Source organism: Corylus avellana, chromosome ca10 (genome assembly GCF_901000735.1).
Source record: "Corylus avellana chromosome ca10, CavTom2PMs-1.0".
Lineage (NCBI taxonomy): Eukaryota > Viridiplantae > Streptophyta > Magnoliopsida > Fagales > Betulaceae > Corylus > Corylus avellana.
The window spans coordinates 17,988,348-18,005,179 of NC_081550.1; the positions used below are offsets into that span (position 1 = coordinate 17,988,348).

At 35.0% G+C, this 16,832-nt stretch overlaps 1 protein-coding gene across 1 annotated transcript; it reads left to right on the top strand.

The window, feature by feature from the left end:
- The first annotated feature begins 7,668 nt into the window (after positions 1–7,668).
- On the top strand, positions 7,669–11,156 carry LOC132163445 (heat shock cognate 70 kDa protein 2-like). Its single transcript, XM_059573741.1, has 2 exons — positions 7,669–8,057; positions 8,989–11,156. Exons 1-2 carry the CDS (start codon positions 7,844–7,846, stop codon positions 10,917–10,919), a joined length of 2,145 nt encoding a protein of 714 aa, XP_059429724.1. The 5' UTR covers positions 7,669–7,843; the 3' UTR covers positions 10,920–11,156.
- The last annotated feature ends 5,676 nt before the right edge of the window (positions 11,157–16,832 follow it).

Below are 16,832 nucleotides of genomic sequence, written 5' to 3' on the forward strand. Positions count from 1 at the left end.
GAAACAACCATAAATGTTTTGTCATTTAACCAGACTATTTTCTATAAACCGTGCATTTTGAGAATCATGTTTGTTATAAGATTATGTTTTGAGCCAAACTCTACAAATAATGTTTTACAACTGCCTTTATATTCGCTACTTATCTGTGAATTAAATTATGTTTCTCAACTGAAAATATTGTAGTGTATAAATGTGCAGAATTTTGACCCTATGGCTCAGAGATGATAGATTTGAGCCTGTTTGGAATTGCGTTTGAAAAATTGAGCTTTTAAGTAAAAAAGAGCTTTTGGGCAAAAACTTCATTTTTAAGCTTTTCCCAAAAGTGCGTTTTAGCAACTTCTAGGCTTTTTGGATCCTTAAAAGCGCCTTTAATTTTTTTACCAAACAAGTACTTTTTTCTTCAAACGGACTTTTTTAGTGTTAAAAATACTTTTAGGCCTCTCAAACGCAATCTTAAACAAGCCCTTAGGTTGCCAAGCTTGGATTCCATTGGCCAAAATGACTGGCGCAACCATTAAATTATCATATGATTTATATTGTGATTGAACATGACAAAACACGCCATTAAATTATTGGGGGAAATATGGACTTAATATTTTTCAAGTAATGTTATATTTATTCTCACTTTCTTACACAATTTTTTCACTTATAAATGACTTTTAAAACTACAATTGGATTAAAATCTAATAAAAATCAATCTTATATTCAATGGTGGTTTTAAAAGTTACATATGTGTGAAAAAATTGTGTAAAGAAGTGAGAGTATGTGTAGCATTATTTATATTTTTTATACACATTAAAACTAGGTATAGAATACTAACACATTATAGGTAAAAAGAAAATTAAACAAAAATTTCGTATTGTAATTGATTTATGTTGCACCTTTCTTTTTCTCACGTAATCACATTCATGAGAGAAATTATAATGTAGAAATATGGTTACCAAAAATAATATTAAAATTCGATCTATGTCATCTCCTCAATAAATTATAATTCCGGCAATTTTAGTACTTCTTACAAAACTAATTATGAAATTCATCGAAATTTTCAAAAAGAATTAAGAGAATACCTTCCATCCTAATGTGGTGCAAAACACTCCCATTTGCAGCCTCCAATAAAAATTTGACACTTGGCCTTGTTTGGCAAACGCCTTCCAAACCTTTTTTTTTTTTAACTTCCCAACATTTTTACTTTTTATATCACATTAATAACTTTTTATTACTATTCAAATTAATGGCTATAGGGTGATATGGTCACCCCTGACCAGTCATAAGAGTGACTCGAGCCACCTCAATTTTTATTTTTTATTTTTTATTTTTTTTAATGGAGTTGAAGTGTATGAGATAATTGTCATATTGTGATTGAACTTAACGTGACACGCCGTTAAATTGGAAGAAACATGGGCAAAAGTACAAATTGCGTGTATTAAATATCTAAATGTATTATCTGTGATACTTTTTGAAATCAATAATTTTTTTAATTTAGCGTTAAATCATAAGTAAAAAGAAAATTAAACAAAAATTTCATATTATAATTGATTTATTTTGCACCATTGTCAATTTTGTCCTCCCACTTTAAATGATCAGCTCCTTTCTAATTTATTTGAATCGGATAGAATCAAAATTCCTAACTTAGGAGTACAATTCATTTACTTATATGTCAGCTTTTAGTCTAGTGGAGTGCAACAGTCATCATTCAACTCAAAAAAAAAAAAAAAAAAAAAAAATGTAAAAGTTTCTCCAAAAAAAATTTAAAGTACTTTTTTTTTTTTAAAAAAAAAAAAATTACAACAAACAACAAAGGGTTGGGCAACCCAACAATAAGCCCCAAAGCGACCCCATCAGTATGAGTAAACAGGAAAAAAAGAAAAAGGTAATGTATCAAATGAATGACGCAGGCCTATGCTTTCTTGGTACGAAGACCAAGAAAATTGGCCACCAATTAAGGTGGTTTGTAAAGGTTCATCATTAAGAGAACCGTTGCAGCACACTCGAAGGATAGCCACAACAACAACAAAGAAAACACTGATGAGGAACGATTCAAAGCCTATGGAAAGAAATTTCAGCACAGAAACATAAGAAAAAACAACAAAATGCAAAACCCAGAACAAACTCGACACAAATTGCATCGAACGATGGAGGTGCACCGAAGGCGGAGGCAGAGATGGATGAGGCAGAGCACTAGAGGTGCAACATCGGAGAGGACGGTGAGTGGGCTGCACGCGCCTGTGAGTGAGATCTACTCGCAGGCACGTGTTTATCACACTCCGGCTCGTGGACATCGTATGGGGGTGGTTCTGGCGGCAGACAGAAGCGGTGACACCTACGAACAAGGTGGAGAGGCGCGTGTATGGCGGTGGCTTCCTGAAATGCATAGATCTGATTTTAAACAAATCAAACCCAAAAATTCCAAGAAGGGAGCTGATTCGAAGTTGGGAGCTGTCGGTGACGCTGGTGAACAATAGATTTACAGTGGAGAATTGGGCGATATAGTTATTGAAAAAAGAAAATACGACAAAGATGTAAGATACGGCCTCTGAAAAGGTAGATAGGGCCTCAGAAGAGACGGGTTTGACCTCAAAAGAGGCAAGAAGGATAGGGAGAGGAAGAAGGAGAGGGCGGGAGGGAGGAGAAGGAGGAAGGAGCCAAGGCTCCCTCCTCCCATGGCAGCCGTTGGAGGAAGACTATGGAAAGCTATATCGAGTTTTATTTTTTTTGGCAAGTCTGTCGTCTTTGTTGCCTTCTTCTTCCCTCTGTAGGAACGTCACTAACCTACGTCACTTTCCTTATGAGCTGCTTGGGTCATCGATAAAGTTGGATTTTTTTCTTCTTTTCTTTGAGTCCTGCTCTAGCGTCGGACATATATTAAAAATAATAATAATAATAATAATAATAAATTTTGTTACTTTTTTTTGTTAGTTAAATTTCTATGAGTTAATATTTAGTTTCTAATGCTTCAAAACTTTTTTTTGGATTCAAAACTAAAATCTAGGAATGAAAGGTTAACCATTTAGGGATGGTATCACCCAAAAGGGATTCGATCATCCTAAATTTAGTGTTAATGCCTCAAATTTGGTGCTAATACTTCAAATTTAGTGCTAATACCTCACATTTGGATTCCCCTTTAATATCTCTATTTTCAATTTTTATTTTTTTATTTTTTTATTTTTTTTTAAAAAAATAAATTGGCGGGGATCACATCTAATGTGCGGTCCTATTGCCTTATTACTCTTACATCAGGAGTCAAGAATTGATTTTTGGAGGGGTCCATTTTTTTTTTTTTAATATGATAAATTCGAAATAAAAAAGAATTATTTTATAACTAAAGTCTAAATATGTGTATAACAAAAAGTATATTTGTCAAAATTAATAAATATATACTAAGAATTGATATATTAATACGATAACATGTCGGCAACCACTAGTAAAAAACGAAACAAAATGTTTAAAATTGGAGCTTACACTATTTTAGAGAACTAAAATGACAAAGTGTCGAATCTGATTAAAAAGTAAAAACTGACAAGGTTATACTTATCCCTCGTTAAATTCTCTTTTACCCTTTTACCATGGTATGCTACTTCCTTTCTCACCAACATTAAAAGTTATCCAATCTTCAACTACATGCATTACACTGCATCCTATGTCCATAGTTAAAGAGAAACAACTTGTGCACAACCAAAGGCTGATTGTTGAGGTATTGAATATTTTTGGGGTGGCCATTAGTCAATCATGTCAAAAAATCTCTCACATACAAACATACAAGACATTTTTTTTTTTCCCAATCTTCAGTAGCTAGGGGCTCCCTTTTTTCAAGCTTCAGTAGGGGCCGTGGCCCCCACGGGTCCTCATGAGGCACCTGCTTTAGATGATGTTATTTTAATTATTTCAATGTATTGTGACAAGATAATCTGATTGTACGAAATTTAAATCTACAATACTAAACAACATGAATATTAAGTCAGGATTGAGGAGTAATGTTAAAATGAGGACTAGAATTTTTATAGTCTTATAAAATGTGATGTGACTTTTAAAATTATTAATAGATCAAAATTTAATAATGATGATCTCAACTTCAATAGTAATTTTAAAAATCGCATCACATTTCAGAGGACTCAAAAAAAAAAAAACTTTAGTCCTTATAACTTTACTCTAAGAATCGGATCGAGAATGCAACTTGAACACGACCAAGTGGATTTATGTCAATTCTTTTTGCTTTGCCTTTTTTTTTTTTTAATTAAAAAAAAAAATTGATATTCTTGTTGGTACAGTTTCCGATATGGTGAACCCAAGGGTAGCCTGGTAATTTCCGCTATGCCTCTTCTCTTAGATCCTGTAAAACAAAAGCGCATGTTAAGAGGACGTACTGAGCGGTGGCCGGTGATCCTCCTCTGATGGTTAAGTTAGTCTTTTTCTGAACTTTATCTAGTGTTTCATATATGAGAGAATCATGTACCTATTTCTGTTGTCCATGAGCCTTGTATAGGTAGATTTCACATGGACGACGATGATGACCCGACGGAGGATCTGGGATCCGGGCGTAACGGACGGAGGAGTCAATATTCCTATCCCCTGACCGTTATGATTGGTGAGGAATCGTTCTTGTCGTTTACTTAATATCAGGGATAGTGCGTAACAGTTATCATGACCAGCGTGATTCTGAGAATAGCGCATAACCGTCGGAAGTATTCAAGTGCGAATCATAATCGATCTGATAATCAAGATGTATTTAAGCTGTTAGCATAGTCGGTGTATATCTTGTTCCTAACCATAGTATCCATGTACTAAGTAAAACTGACTCTAATATACTCGGTTCAGTGAATGATGCAAATGGGGTGTTCGTAGTTTCTGGGAGTACAGTTTGGGTTAAACGACGTCGTATCCATACCTCCAAAATCGGGTTGTTTCCTAGCAAGCCCATATGAATCTGCTGGGCAGTTTCTCGGGTTATTGGGCCCCAGGTCCATGGGCCCAAGTGCAGGATTTATGTGTAACAATTCCAATTTTCAATTCGATAAAATTAAGATTTGTATTTTGAATATCTATAAATTCAAACTTTTGTTACTATTTTCCATCAAATAAATAACAAAAACAACATAAAAGTACAATTATGTCTTTCAGTTTAAAAAATTCAAGAAAACAAAACAAAAAAAAGTTGGGCTGGGTTCTACTAGTCAAATGATTAGAACACACGAATATTATCAGCCAAAAAAGACTTTAAAAAAACAAAATACTAGTCAAAAGATTCATTCAGTCTCTCATAATTTAACAATTTTAAATTATAAATAATTTAAAGTTTAAAAAATGGTATAGAATTATATATATAATAACTATAATTTAAAGTGAATATTAAATTATTAATGGATGCTTTTAGATTTAGGGTACTAGGAAATGTGAGCTTTGTGACGTAGATTGATAATAGATTAGGAAAAGAATGAAACACATCGATTGACAATCGTACGAAAAAGTGGAAAAGGAATCAAATATGCGTTGGCTTTCCACAAACAACAATTGCAACTCTCATGCATTGAAAACTTGCGAGTTAAGTCTAGTAGTCTACTTTCTCCTCCATTACTATACACTATTTTTATTTTTTTAATAAAAAATTAAAAATTAAGGGTTAATTTAAAATTTTATAAAAAATTTAGAGGGCATAAATGTCATTGTCTTACTTTTTAACTATTAAAATCTGATGAAGATGTTCAAATTGATTGTAATTGAAAGTTTAAGAGTTTAAATTGAGAGGTTTTGAAGTTTAGAAAGTTTATCAAATCGCGTGGTAATTTAGAGATTTAAAGTGAAATTACCCAATTTTTTTAAATGGTTATAGAAAAGAGTTCAGTGTAATTGCTTTTACCATGTTTGAGTCAAATACCTTTTTAGAACCTATAGTTTTAGGACTTTACTAAAGCCCGCCTCGAGTTCAATTCATATAATAAATAATACCTCACTTAAGACTAAAAACAACGATGATCTCTATACGTACATAAAATTAATGGAAGTAAGCGTTAAACCAATCAAAAACTACTATGTGGTCACATGCCTAGCTCGTCCACCTTAAACATTGCATCTCTCTTTCCCTTTTGAAACACGCTCATCCCCTTGTCTATCTTTCTTTCTCTCTCTCCTCTCATTCAACAATCATCAACGAGCCCTTCAAAGTTTCTCCAAATTTGAGGAGAAAGTGCACTTTCTCCATATTAAGCGGTCACTTTTTAAAATCACTCAACACTGAACTCTCTAAGTATTCATATACTTTAACTCTCTCTCTCTATATATATTTTAAATTCATTGAATGCCCCCACCAACTTCAAGAATTACTCTCATTTTCTTCTAAAACTCATGATGCCCAAATTAAACCAAAAAATGCCCGACTAAAAAAAAACCCAGAAAATGCCCACAAGATTTCAAACCAAAATGACAAAATCATTTCAATTTCGGCCAACACCCAAAGCATACATAATATAATGGAATCCGAATCTCTTCACATTTGAGCAGAAATTAGAGATTTTCCAATGGATTATTGTGGCTGTTCATTTTTATTCAACAGCCTACACCATGTCACGAGTCTCACTAAAAAATAAATAATGAAATATTAATTAACTTAAAAATGAAGATTAAAATTCAAATAATTTTTAAAAAAATATGGGGTGGCCAACCACCCCAATTGAGTCATGAAGCCACCCCTAAGGGCGAGTTGGGGGTGGCCAAAGTAGCCACTCCTTAAGGCCTAGACCATCCCCAAGGGCCAAAATGGCCGGCCACCCCATGGCTCAGTTAGGGTAGTTGGCCACCTCATATTTTTTAAAATATTAATTAACTTTTTTAATATTTTTATTTTTATTTTTTTAAAAAAATTAATTAATATTTTATTATTTATTTTTGAGTGAAACGCGTGACGTAATGTAAGTTGCTGGATAAAAATTGACCGCCAAGATGATCAAGCAGAACCCATCACCCAGTTAAATCAACCGAAACCCATCAACATCAACCCAAGCAGAACCCAATTTAATTATAACTTAAAATTCGAAATCCAATTTATTACCTTTCCTCTAAATTGGCCGAAATTCCTCCATGTTCCACAACCTCCTCCTTTTCCTTCTCCTTTCTTCTTTACCGTGCAACTACATGCAGAGAACTTCTCTCTCCAATAAGGGGTAGGGGTCTGGTTTCGAAAAACAAAAGGAAGAGGGGGCAAGGTTCTTGGGCTTCAAAGGAAACAGGGTAAGGTGACTTCTTGTTTTCATTTCTTTGCGAACGGGGGAAAGAGTGCGAGGGAAAATATAAAAATATAGAAAATTGAAATAGAAAAAGAATTTTGAAAATTCTTTCATATAGGGAAATAAAAAGCTAATGTATGAGTTTTTTTTGTGATATTTTTTCAAAAACCCCAAATGTGCCTGGATTTTTGGCAAAAATGTGCTCTCTTGTTGCCAAGATTGCAGCCCATCTTCCCCACATTGCTCAGATGGTTGGAATTTTTTTAAAAATATTGCGATTTTTTAACGTTTTCATAGATAATGAGGGGTTTTTTGTTTTTGGAAAATACACCACCTTAACTATTAAGGTAAATGCTTTAATTGCGTTTTTAAAAATTAGATTTTTAATAGAACTTTTTGAAATCTTAATTCAAAACAGACCAGTATAATACGAAAAAGTAGAAAAGGAATCGTAGCCTGAAGCCTTGCTAGCTAAGCCCGAAAAAGTAGAAAAGCATGTCAGCATCTCCAAAATCGATCGGAACATATATACTACAAACACAACTTCTCAGTGATCTTTCTCTTCAAAAGTCCAAGAGATTTCTTGGGTGTTCTTCATTATCTCTTCTTTTTGTCAATTCTTGTAAGCTATGGCTGGGAAAGACCAGGGTCCGGCGATTGGGATCGATTTGGGAACATGCTACTCCTGCGTGGCAGTGTGGAAACATAATCAGGTGGAGATCATACCCAATGATCTTGGGAACCGGAAAACACCATCTTTTGTTGCTTTCAATGAAACTCACCGTTTGATCGGTCAGGCGGCAATGGACCAGGTAGCCATGAATCCTACCAACACTGTTTTTGGTGAGTTCCTGCTTCTCTGATACCGCTACCAGTTTACGTTTTTGAGTTTTACATTCAAAACCTTGCTTATTTGTTTTATGTATAATAGCCCATAATCTGTGCTATGTTCATGATTCTTCTCGGTTAAAAAAGTTGTGTAAAAAAATCAATCATGCCCATTTCAATGAACAGACATACTAAAGATTATACACTACTACATTGCTGAACATAGTGACACAATCAGAATGTATAAATCATAGAAAATTTTACAATCAAAAGAACCTTCATTTTAGTTTGAATTAAGTACACGTGTCGCAATTCTAGGTTACCTTTAAGGGAAATTCGGCTATTATATATATATATATATATATATATATTGGTCTATGACATTAATTATTGTGGAAGAAGGAAAGAAAATATAGATTTTTTTTCTTTTCTTTTTTTTTGGTTTCCTTCATGTTAATGGAGAGGAAAATTGTTTAAGTCATTGGTGTGACAACCCAAGAAAATGCTAGCTTACTAGCCGTTGGTGCATGTAACAACCTTGGTTCCATTGGTGATTGTTTGTGAAGACACTAATGAGTGCAAAATCCCACATAAATTGCTTACTTAGTGAGTAAAACTGAGCTTCATAAATAATTTTAGAAAAGCTCTAAATTGACAAGTTATTTTGGAGGTGATAGCACAAATATGATTAGCGTTTTTCCTGGTTCATTAGACTCATTACATTGGGGTCTTTCTTTTGCTTTGGCAAATCCCTAATTTAGTAGCATCAAAAGTTGGCCTTTTTTTGGCTTTCTAACAAGTTCAAAACAAATTAAGGTGACAAAATGTACTTATTGTGAAGCTAAGAATGTTTAATGTAATGACTTGTTTGCATGTCGATGTACATGTTTAATGTAATGACTTGTTTACATGTCGATGTACATGTCGGTGGTATGACTCTATGAAGACTCTAAACGTTTGATTGGAAGGCGATACAATGATGCCTCAGTGCAACATGACATGCAATTCTGGCCATTCAAGGTGATTGCTGACCCTGATAATGGGAGACCCATTATTGTTGTTAACTACATGTATGAGGAAAAACAGTTTCTGGCTGAAGAAATCTCTTCAATGATTCTCATAAAGATGAAAGAGATTGCAGAGGCTTATTGTGGTTCAAAGATCAAGAATGCTGTTATCTCTGTTCCTGCTTGTTTCAATCACTCGCAACGTCAAGCCACAATGGATGCTGGTATCATTGCTGGCCTAAATGTGATGCGTATTATCAATGAGCCAAGTGCTGCTGCTTGTGCATATGGGCTTGACAAGGAGTGTGGTACTGGTTTGATGAATGTGCTCATCTTTGATCTTGGTGGTGGCACGTTGGATGTCGCACTTCTCACCATTGAAGGGGGCGTCTTTGAAGTGAAAGCTGTAGCTGGTGATACCCACTTGGGAGGTGAAGATTTTGACCGTAGAATGATGAACCATTTTGTTCAAGAGTTCAAAAGAAAACATATGAAGACAATTACTGGAGTTAAGGCTCTTAGGAAATTGTGGACTGCTTGTGAAAGGGCCAAGAGGATTTTGTCATCTAATACTCGGACAACGATTGAGATTGATTCTTTGTACGAGGGTATTGACTTCTACTCAAAAATCACTCGAGCAAGATTCGAGGAGCTTAACTCGGATTTATTCCGGAAGTGTATAGAGCCTGTTGAGAAGTGTTTGACGGATGCTAAGATGGACAAGAGCAGTGTCCATGATGTGGTTCTGGTTGGAGAGTCTACCAGGATCCCCAAGGTTCAAAAATTGTTGCAGGACTTCTTCAATGGGAAGGAGCTCTGCAAAAGGATTAACCCTGACGAGGCGGTTGCCTATGGCGCTGCTGTTCAGGCCGCAATTCTTAGCGGTGAGGGTAATGAGAAGGTGCAGGGCTTGTTGTTGCTGGATGTTACTCCTCTTTCGCTTGGTTTGGAGACTGCTGGAGGTGTCATGACTGTTTTGATTCCAAGGAACACTGCCATTCCCACTAAGAAGGAGCAGGTGTTCTCGACCCAACGCGAGAACCAATCTGTTGTGCTGATTCAGGTGTATGAGGGTGAACGAAGCAGAGCCCACGACAACAACTTTCTGGGCAAGTTCGAGTTATCTGGCATTCCTCCTGCTCCTCGGGGAGTTCCTCAAATCCAAGTGTGCTTTGGCATTGATTCCAGTGGTATTTTGGATGTCTCTGCAGAGGATAAAACCACTGGAAATAAGAACAAAATTACAATCACCAATACGGGCAGGCTCTCCAACGAAGAGATCGACAAGTTAGTGCAGGAGGCTAAGAAGTACAAGGCTGACGATGAGGAGCATAACATGAAGGTGGAGAAAAAGAATGCGCTGGAGAAGTATGCCTGCAGCTTGAGGAAAACAATTAAAGATGACAAGTTTTCAGCCAAGGTCCCATCTGCTATCAAGAAGAAGATTGAGGACGCAATTGAGCAGGCTATTAATTGGCTCGAACTGAACCAACTTGCTTCGGCAGACGAATTTGAATTCCAGATGAGCGAGCTGGAGAGTATTTGCAAACCGTTCATTATGAACCAGGCAGAGGAGGCACCGGCTGATCAGCAGTACGTGGCCATCCCCGAGGATAGGGAGCATGAGAAGAAGGTTGAAGCAAAGAAAGTATTGGAAAATTGTGCTTACTACATGAGGTACAAAATGAGGGAGGTGAAGAATGCTTTGGCAAAGACTGAAGATGCAATTGAGCAGACTATCCAGTGGCTTGAAAGGAACCAGCTTGTGGAGGCACATGAGTTTGAGAATAGGACAAAGGAGCTGGAGGGTATTTGTCACCCTTTAATTGCCAAGATGTACCAAGGAGCTAGTAGTGATCATAAGAGTTGATAAATTTAGCATCGCAGGCGCCTATAAAAGTCTCCATCTGTAAATTTATTTCTAACTTACTAAGAATGTTGCAGTATATAATCTGGTTTTGGTTTGTGGGTAGTATAGGGTAGAGGCTTGCATATAATTCCATTGCAAACATAGCAATGTGTGAGAATATAATTCTTGAGTCAATATGTTTTCGCTCTTATCAATCTGTCGAGGGTTGTAGTTTCATATATAGGCACCACGTTACAATTCAAACGTATGGAATACAACATATAGAAATTTTTTTTTTCTTCGTGATGGTTTGATTGTTCAAGAAAATTCCTAAAGTGATTAGGTAGACACTAGGTCATGAGTTCGAATCCACAGTAGAAATCTTTGTGCCTTGGTTAGTGTAAATCACCAGGCATGAAGACTTTCTCAACATCGAGTACTGCTCATTTTGTTTTTCTTTAAAGCTTTATGAAAGACTTTCTTTTTCTTCTTCCTACAACTCTGCAATTTCAGTTTTACATCATCACAGAATCTAACTCCATTTTAATATATTCATACAAGAATATCGAAGAAGGAAGAAATGAAAATCTAATCATACAATCACACAATCGTACATCATCGACCTCCTAAAATCCCTCAATATCATCAAACGAATATTTTACACAGAGAGGTAGATCCTATCACCGCTTATCAGCTCTATTTATTCAAAGTTAGCATTAGGAAGAGCTAAATGCAGCATGAGAGAGAGATTATTTTTAAACTGATATTAACTCTAATTTAATATATTTAAAAAACCTATCTAATTTATCTACTCCCATCTAATATTAAATTAATTGTCTACCAACACAAGGTCTTCACCTAATACTCACTGTGGAAGAGATTGTTTTTAAACTGATATTAACTCCAATTTAATATATAGGTTAAATACTATTTCAGTATCGGTAGTGTGCACCAAAATCAAATAGCCATCTGAATTTTGAAAAATATCGTAAATGGTACCTGTGGTAAGCCAATAAACCTACTTGGTACCTCCATTAAGATTCTGTTAAGTTTTTTAACGGAACGCCATTCATCTTTACACGTGAACGCCACGTGAGATGGTACTTAGATTTTTAAGTACCACGTCATTTTTTTTAAGAAAAAAAAAAACAAAAACAAAAATAAAACCAAAATTAAAAAAACTGCGTACTGCTTAAAGAAAAAAAAACAAAAGAAAAACTCGTGTTCTCTCCATTCTCCTCTCCCCCAACCCCCTAGGTTTTTACAACCCAAATACCATCTTCGCCATCCCTCCCTCAACGCCGTCGCATTCGCGTCCCTCTCAATGCCGTTGGTCTTTCTTAGCCGCCGGCATTCCTCAGAGAAAAGATTTTCCCCCATTACCCAGCAAGCCTTGATGCGTGAACCTGATGAACCCATAAAACAGGGTTCTTGTCATGTGGATGTGCCGGAGCTTGCTGCAGAAGGAACGGAAATCGCTAAAAACTCTAGAATTCGAGTTTCACAAGTTTGGGAATGGGAATGAGATGTCTAATTCGCTACATAGGCTAAGGATTGATGATAAATGAAATTATGTAGCTCAAAATCCTTAATGATTTGCAGTGATATGAAAATCACTTGATGCCCATTCGTTTTGTTGAAGTTGCCAGAGAAGGAATGTTGTCTTTCTTTTTGTTCCTACCGTTCTAGGTATACCATCAAATGAATGTAACAGCAGTGGCTTATATTATCCCTTCGTAAATTCAGGGGGAAAATCTTTTCTCTGAGGAAGACCGGCTGCTAAGGAAGACCAACGTCTTTGAGGGACGGCGATGGCGTTGAGAGGGACAGCGACGGCAAGGGCAACGGCATTGAGGGAGGGATGACGAAGATGGTATTTGGGTCCTGCAAAAACCTAGGGTGTTGGGGGAGAGGAGAATGGAGAGAACACTGGTTTTTCTTTTGTTTTTTTTTTCTTTAGGCAGTACGCAGGTATTTTTAATTTTCGTTTTTTTTTTTTTTTTTTAATTAAAAAAAGTGACGTGGCACCCAAAAATCTAGGTACCACACCACATGGTGCCCACGTGTAAGGATGACATGGCGTTCCGTTAAAAAAACTTAACGAAATCTTAATAGAGGTACCAAGTGGGTTTATTAGCTTACCACATGTACCATTTGCGATATTTTTAAAAATTCAAGTGACTATTTGGTTTTGGTGCAAACCACTACTTAACCCTTAATATATTTTTAAAAAAACCTATCTAACCTATCTACTCCCATCTAATATTAAATTTATTGTCTACCAACACAAGGTCTTCACCTAATACTTACCGTGGAAGTCTTCAAGAGGTAGTTCAATCGGCTAGGACTACGCTTAATAAAATAGACTAGGACTACGCTTAATAAAATAGAGGGCACTAGTTCGAATCCCATCCCCTCTCTTGTGCGGTCATGTCAAAAAAAAAAAAAAAAAAAACTCGCTATGGAAGAGATTATTTTTAAACTGATATTAACTCCAATTTAATATATTTAAAAAAACCTATCTAATCTATCTTCTCCCATCTAATATTAAATTAATTGTCTACCAACACGAGGTCTTCACCTAATACTCACTGTAAAAGAGATTATTTTTAAACTGATATTAAGTCCAATTTAATATATTTAAAAAACCTATCTAATCTATCTACTCCCATCTAAGATTAAATTAATTGTCTACCAACACAAGGTCTTCACCTAATACTCACTTAAACTACTTCATATCATTATTGAGAGAGGTCCTTCTAATTAAGTCAATGCCAAAATGAAAAATAAAATGGTAGCGTAGCCGACATGAGATTCTAAAATTTTGTCAGAAGAATGTCCAACACATTTAAATTTTGTTCTTATGAAAATGGTTTGTTTTAAAATTTCTTAAATTTGGGTAGTGCTATTTACTATTTGTTATTTATTATTATTATTTTTTTAAGATAAATATTTGGATTACGTACATGTCTTAACCCATTATCATGCCTATTGGTTTCCTAATGCACAGCAAACTGGAATATGCAATTTGTTTGCACCCGTAGCACTCCACTGCAACCCCGGCCCTATATAAGCTACCCTTCTATATCAAAGCAAAGGTTATAAGGTTATGTAGACTTTTAACAAAAAATAAAAAATAAAAATTGAGTATTGGAAAGTCACATTCCAGCTAAGTAGAGTCGGTATTTTTGTGGTCTCTAATAAATGATACATGAGTATTTTTCTAATGATTAATATTTTTTGTTTGTTATGTCATCGCCTTTAAAGGCGATGACATAACAAACAATATATATATATATATATATTTTTTAAAAAATGAAACATAGGTGATGATGTATATATAGTACCTACCCATTTGGATTATTAGCAACTTTCTTGAGTATCGACCGATAAAAATATATTTTAAGGTATCTCAATGATTTAGAAAATTTATTGATTATGATTTAATAATTGTATTATAGTTTTATGGATTTAGGTTGTGAAATGAATGTTGGTAACTGACTTGGTGACAAAAGAGTTTAAATGAGTTTTTGATCATGGTTAAGATTTGTTGGTGACAATAATAGTACTGTAATTGAGGTTGTAAAGTATGGATTTATGAATGAAAATTTCGTTGTGACAAGTAGTGAATGCCTAAGTTTTGCATAGATAGATGAAATGTGGTAAAGAAAAGAAAAAAGAGAAACTAATAGTCTTGTTAATTGTTATGCCACAAATATAAGGGCTTGAAAAGCATTTTAGGACATGAAATGTATGTGATTTCTTTCTAAGATTTTTGGAACATACATATCGAGTGCTCTCTATCTTATGTCATGTAAGGTCACTAAGACAAGAGAGAGATATTTAGCCTGAAAAGCATGATCAAGGATAATGTTGCTTTACTGTAGATTTATTGCGGCAGTTGCGAGGGGTCTTCTGACTCCTCGTGATAAAGGTCTATTGGCGAATCGATCTGATACCGAGGCCATTAACAATTCTTTAGCATTTAGTGTCCAATGTGCTGCTTCTGTTTGAAAAATGTCCTGGTGTTTGAGGGTTAGAGATGCTGAGATTCAACATTTGAATAACCATATTAGGGTTTTACAAGGTTTGCTTAGAGATTCTAGATAGAAGAGTACGGATCTCTACCAGGACAATAAAAGACTAAATAACATGATGGAGTCATATGCAAACAACATGGAAGTAAGATTAACGGAAATAGAGAAGACCACTAAACATCTTCAGGAACAGACTAGGAGTCTCCAGGTCGATCTTCATGCGGCTTCTCGCCCAAACCCTTAGTAAGGTAATTCATGTGAAGCAACATCATTTGTAAATATTATAACTCATTTTGTACTAAACCTTTGTTTATTAATAATAATTTTTATTTTTATTATTATTGTTATTCTTTTATTAATATACTTATAAATGTTTGCAATATTTTCCTATGATTCACAATCGTTCCTTAATCAAAGTAGTTTCATATATACTCTTTATTTATAGGCTACTCATACTAGAAGGTTTCTTCATACTCACACAATGTACATCATCAACCTCCTATTTATGCAACTCCTTTTGTACTGAACCTTTGTATTAGTTCTTGTGTTGGCTTAATTCAGTTCTAAAATGTAGAGGTTACTGTTTACGGACTCAAACATTAATATAGAATGCTTAAAATCCAATCTCCACCGTTCATAATGTAGATTCATGTGTTATGAACGTCCCTGCAAAATTTCAGCTCAATCGGACCACAAGCACCCATCGATCGGAGCTGTTGATTAAGACTGGACAACATTTCCTGAATGCTGATTGCATGCCCGGTCCTAAACCCTAAACTAGACCGCATTTCTAGAAACTAAAATTTTGCTCCGCAAGGCCCTGTCCGGGCACCCCGTAAGTTTTAGGCTAAAAAACATGATTTTAAGTGGGTTAGGTCTAGGGTTTTGTTGGGGGTATATATACATTATTATAGAAGAGAGAGGCACGAATTTTCACCCCCAGAGAATTCGTGTGAGGCTGTGCTTGAGTGATTATTTTGTTGTGAGCCAAATTGATTCCTCTTAGAGGATTTTTGTTAGTTTTGATTGTGTGCTTAATTGAACTCTATCGGAAGGATCCGATAAAGGAGAATCACGTTGAAGTAGATTGTGACCGAAGAGACAAGTTGGAAGCTTGTCGATCTTATAGAGTCAAGGTCTTGCAAAGGGTTGTAAGTGTTCCTAGTGTCTGTAATCTTTGGATAATCTTTTAATAGTGATTTCCTGAGTTTGGCTGTCCCGGAGAAATTTTACTTTTATAGCGTTTTCTAAAAGGTTTTCTCTTCGACACCAAAATCTTTGTGTGTGATTGTTTATATTTTGGTGATTGTTTGCTTGAATAAATATTCGTTAATTCCACATAAAATTGTGATATTTATCTGTTTAGAGTCTTTCACTTTGTTTATTAATAATAATTTTTTTGTCATTATTATTATTATTATTCTATCAATATACTTATAAATATTTGTGATATTTATTACATAGAAAATAACAAAGATGTATTTTTCTTACTTCCTACTTAAAATATTTTTTTTTCCGTCATTAAAATCATCCCGTCATCGGTTACAAGCTAGTTTAAATAAAAGGTTAGGATTCCAGAGAGTCACTCTCTCACACGGACATTCACGTTTACACCAATAAAAAGAATTGTAATAGAATTTTTTTTTTTTTGGTTAAAATATTAATTAAAATTAATTTATTATGGACAACCAAGCAACCATTGCAATTTGCAACTCACGTTACTCACGGAATCAAACAAACAAGCTGACTTGCGAACTTGCTCGGCAGTTGTTCATAGTTAAAATAAGTTGTTCTTATCATTTCATTTCTGTCTGAACTTGGTACAAAATGCAGAGAGCTAACTCCTGTGATCTTTCTCTTTAAAAATCCAAGAGATTTCTTCGTTGTTCTTCATTTT

Coding starts and splice junctions, on each gene's coding strand:
- LOC132163445 (XM_059573741.1), top strand. CDS start 7,844: ATGGCTGGGAAAGACCAGGGTCCGGCGATTGGGATCGATTTGGGAACA. Junction 8,058..8,988: donor TCCTACCAACACTGTTTTTG/GTGAGTTCCTGC, acceptor GACTCTATGAAG/ACTCTAAACGTTTGATTGGA.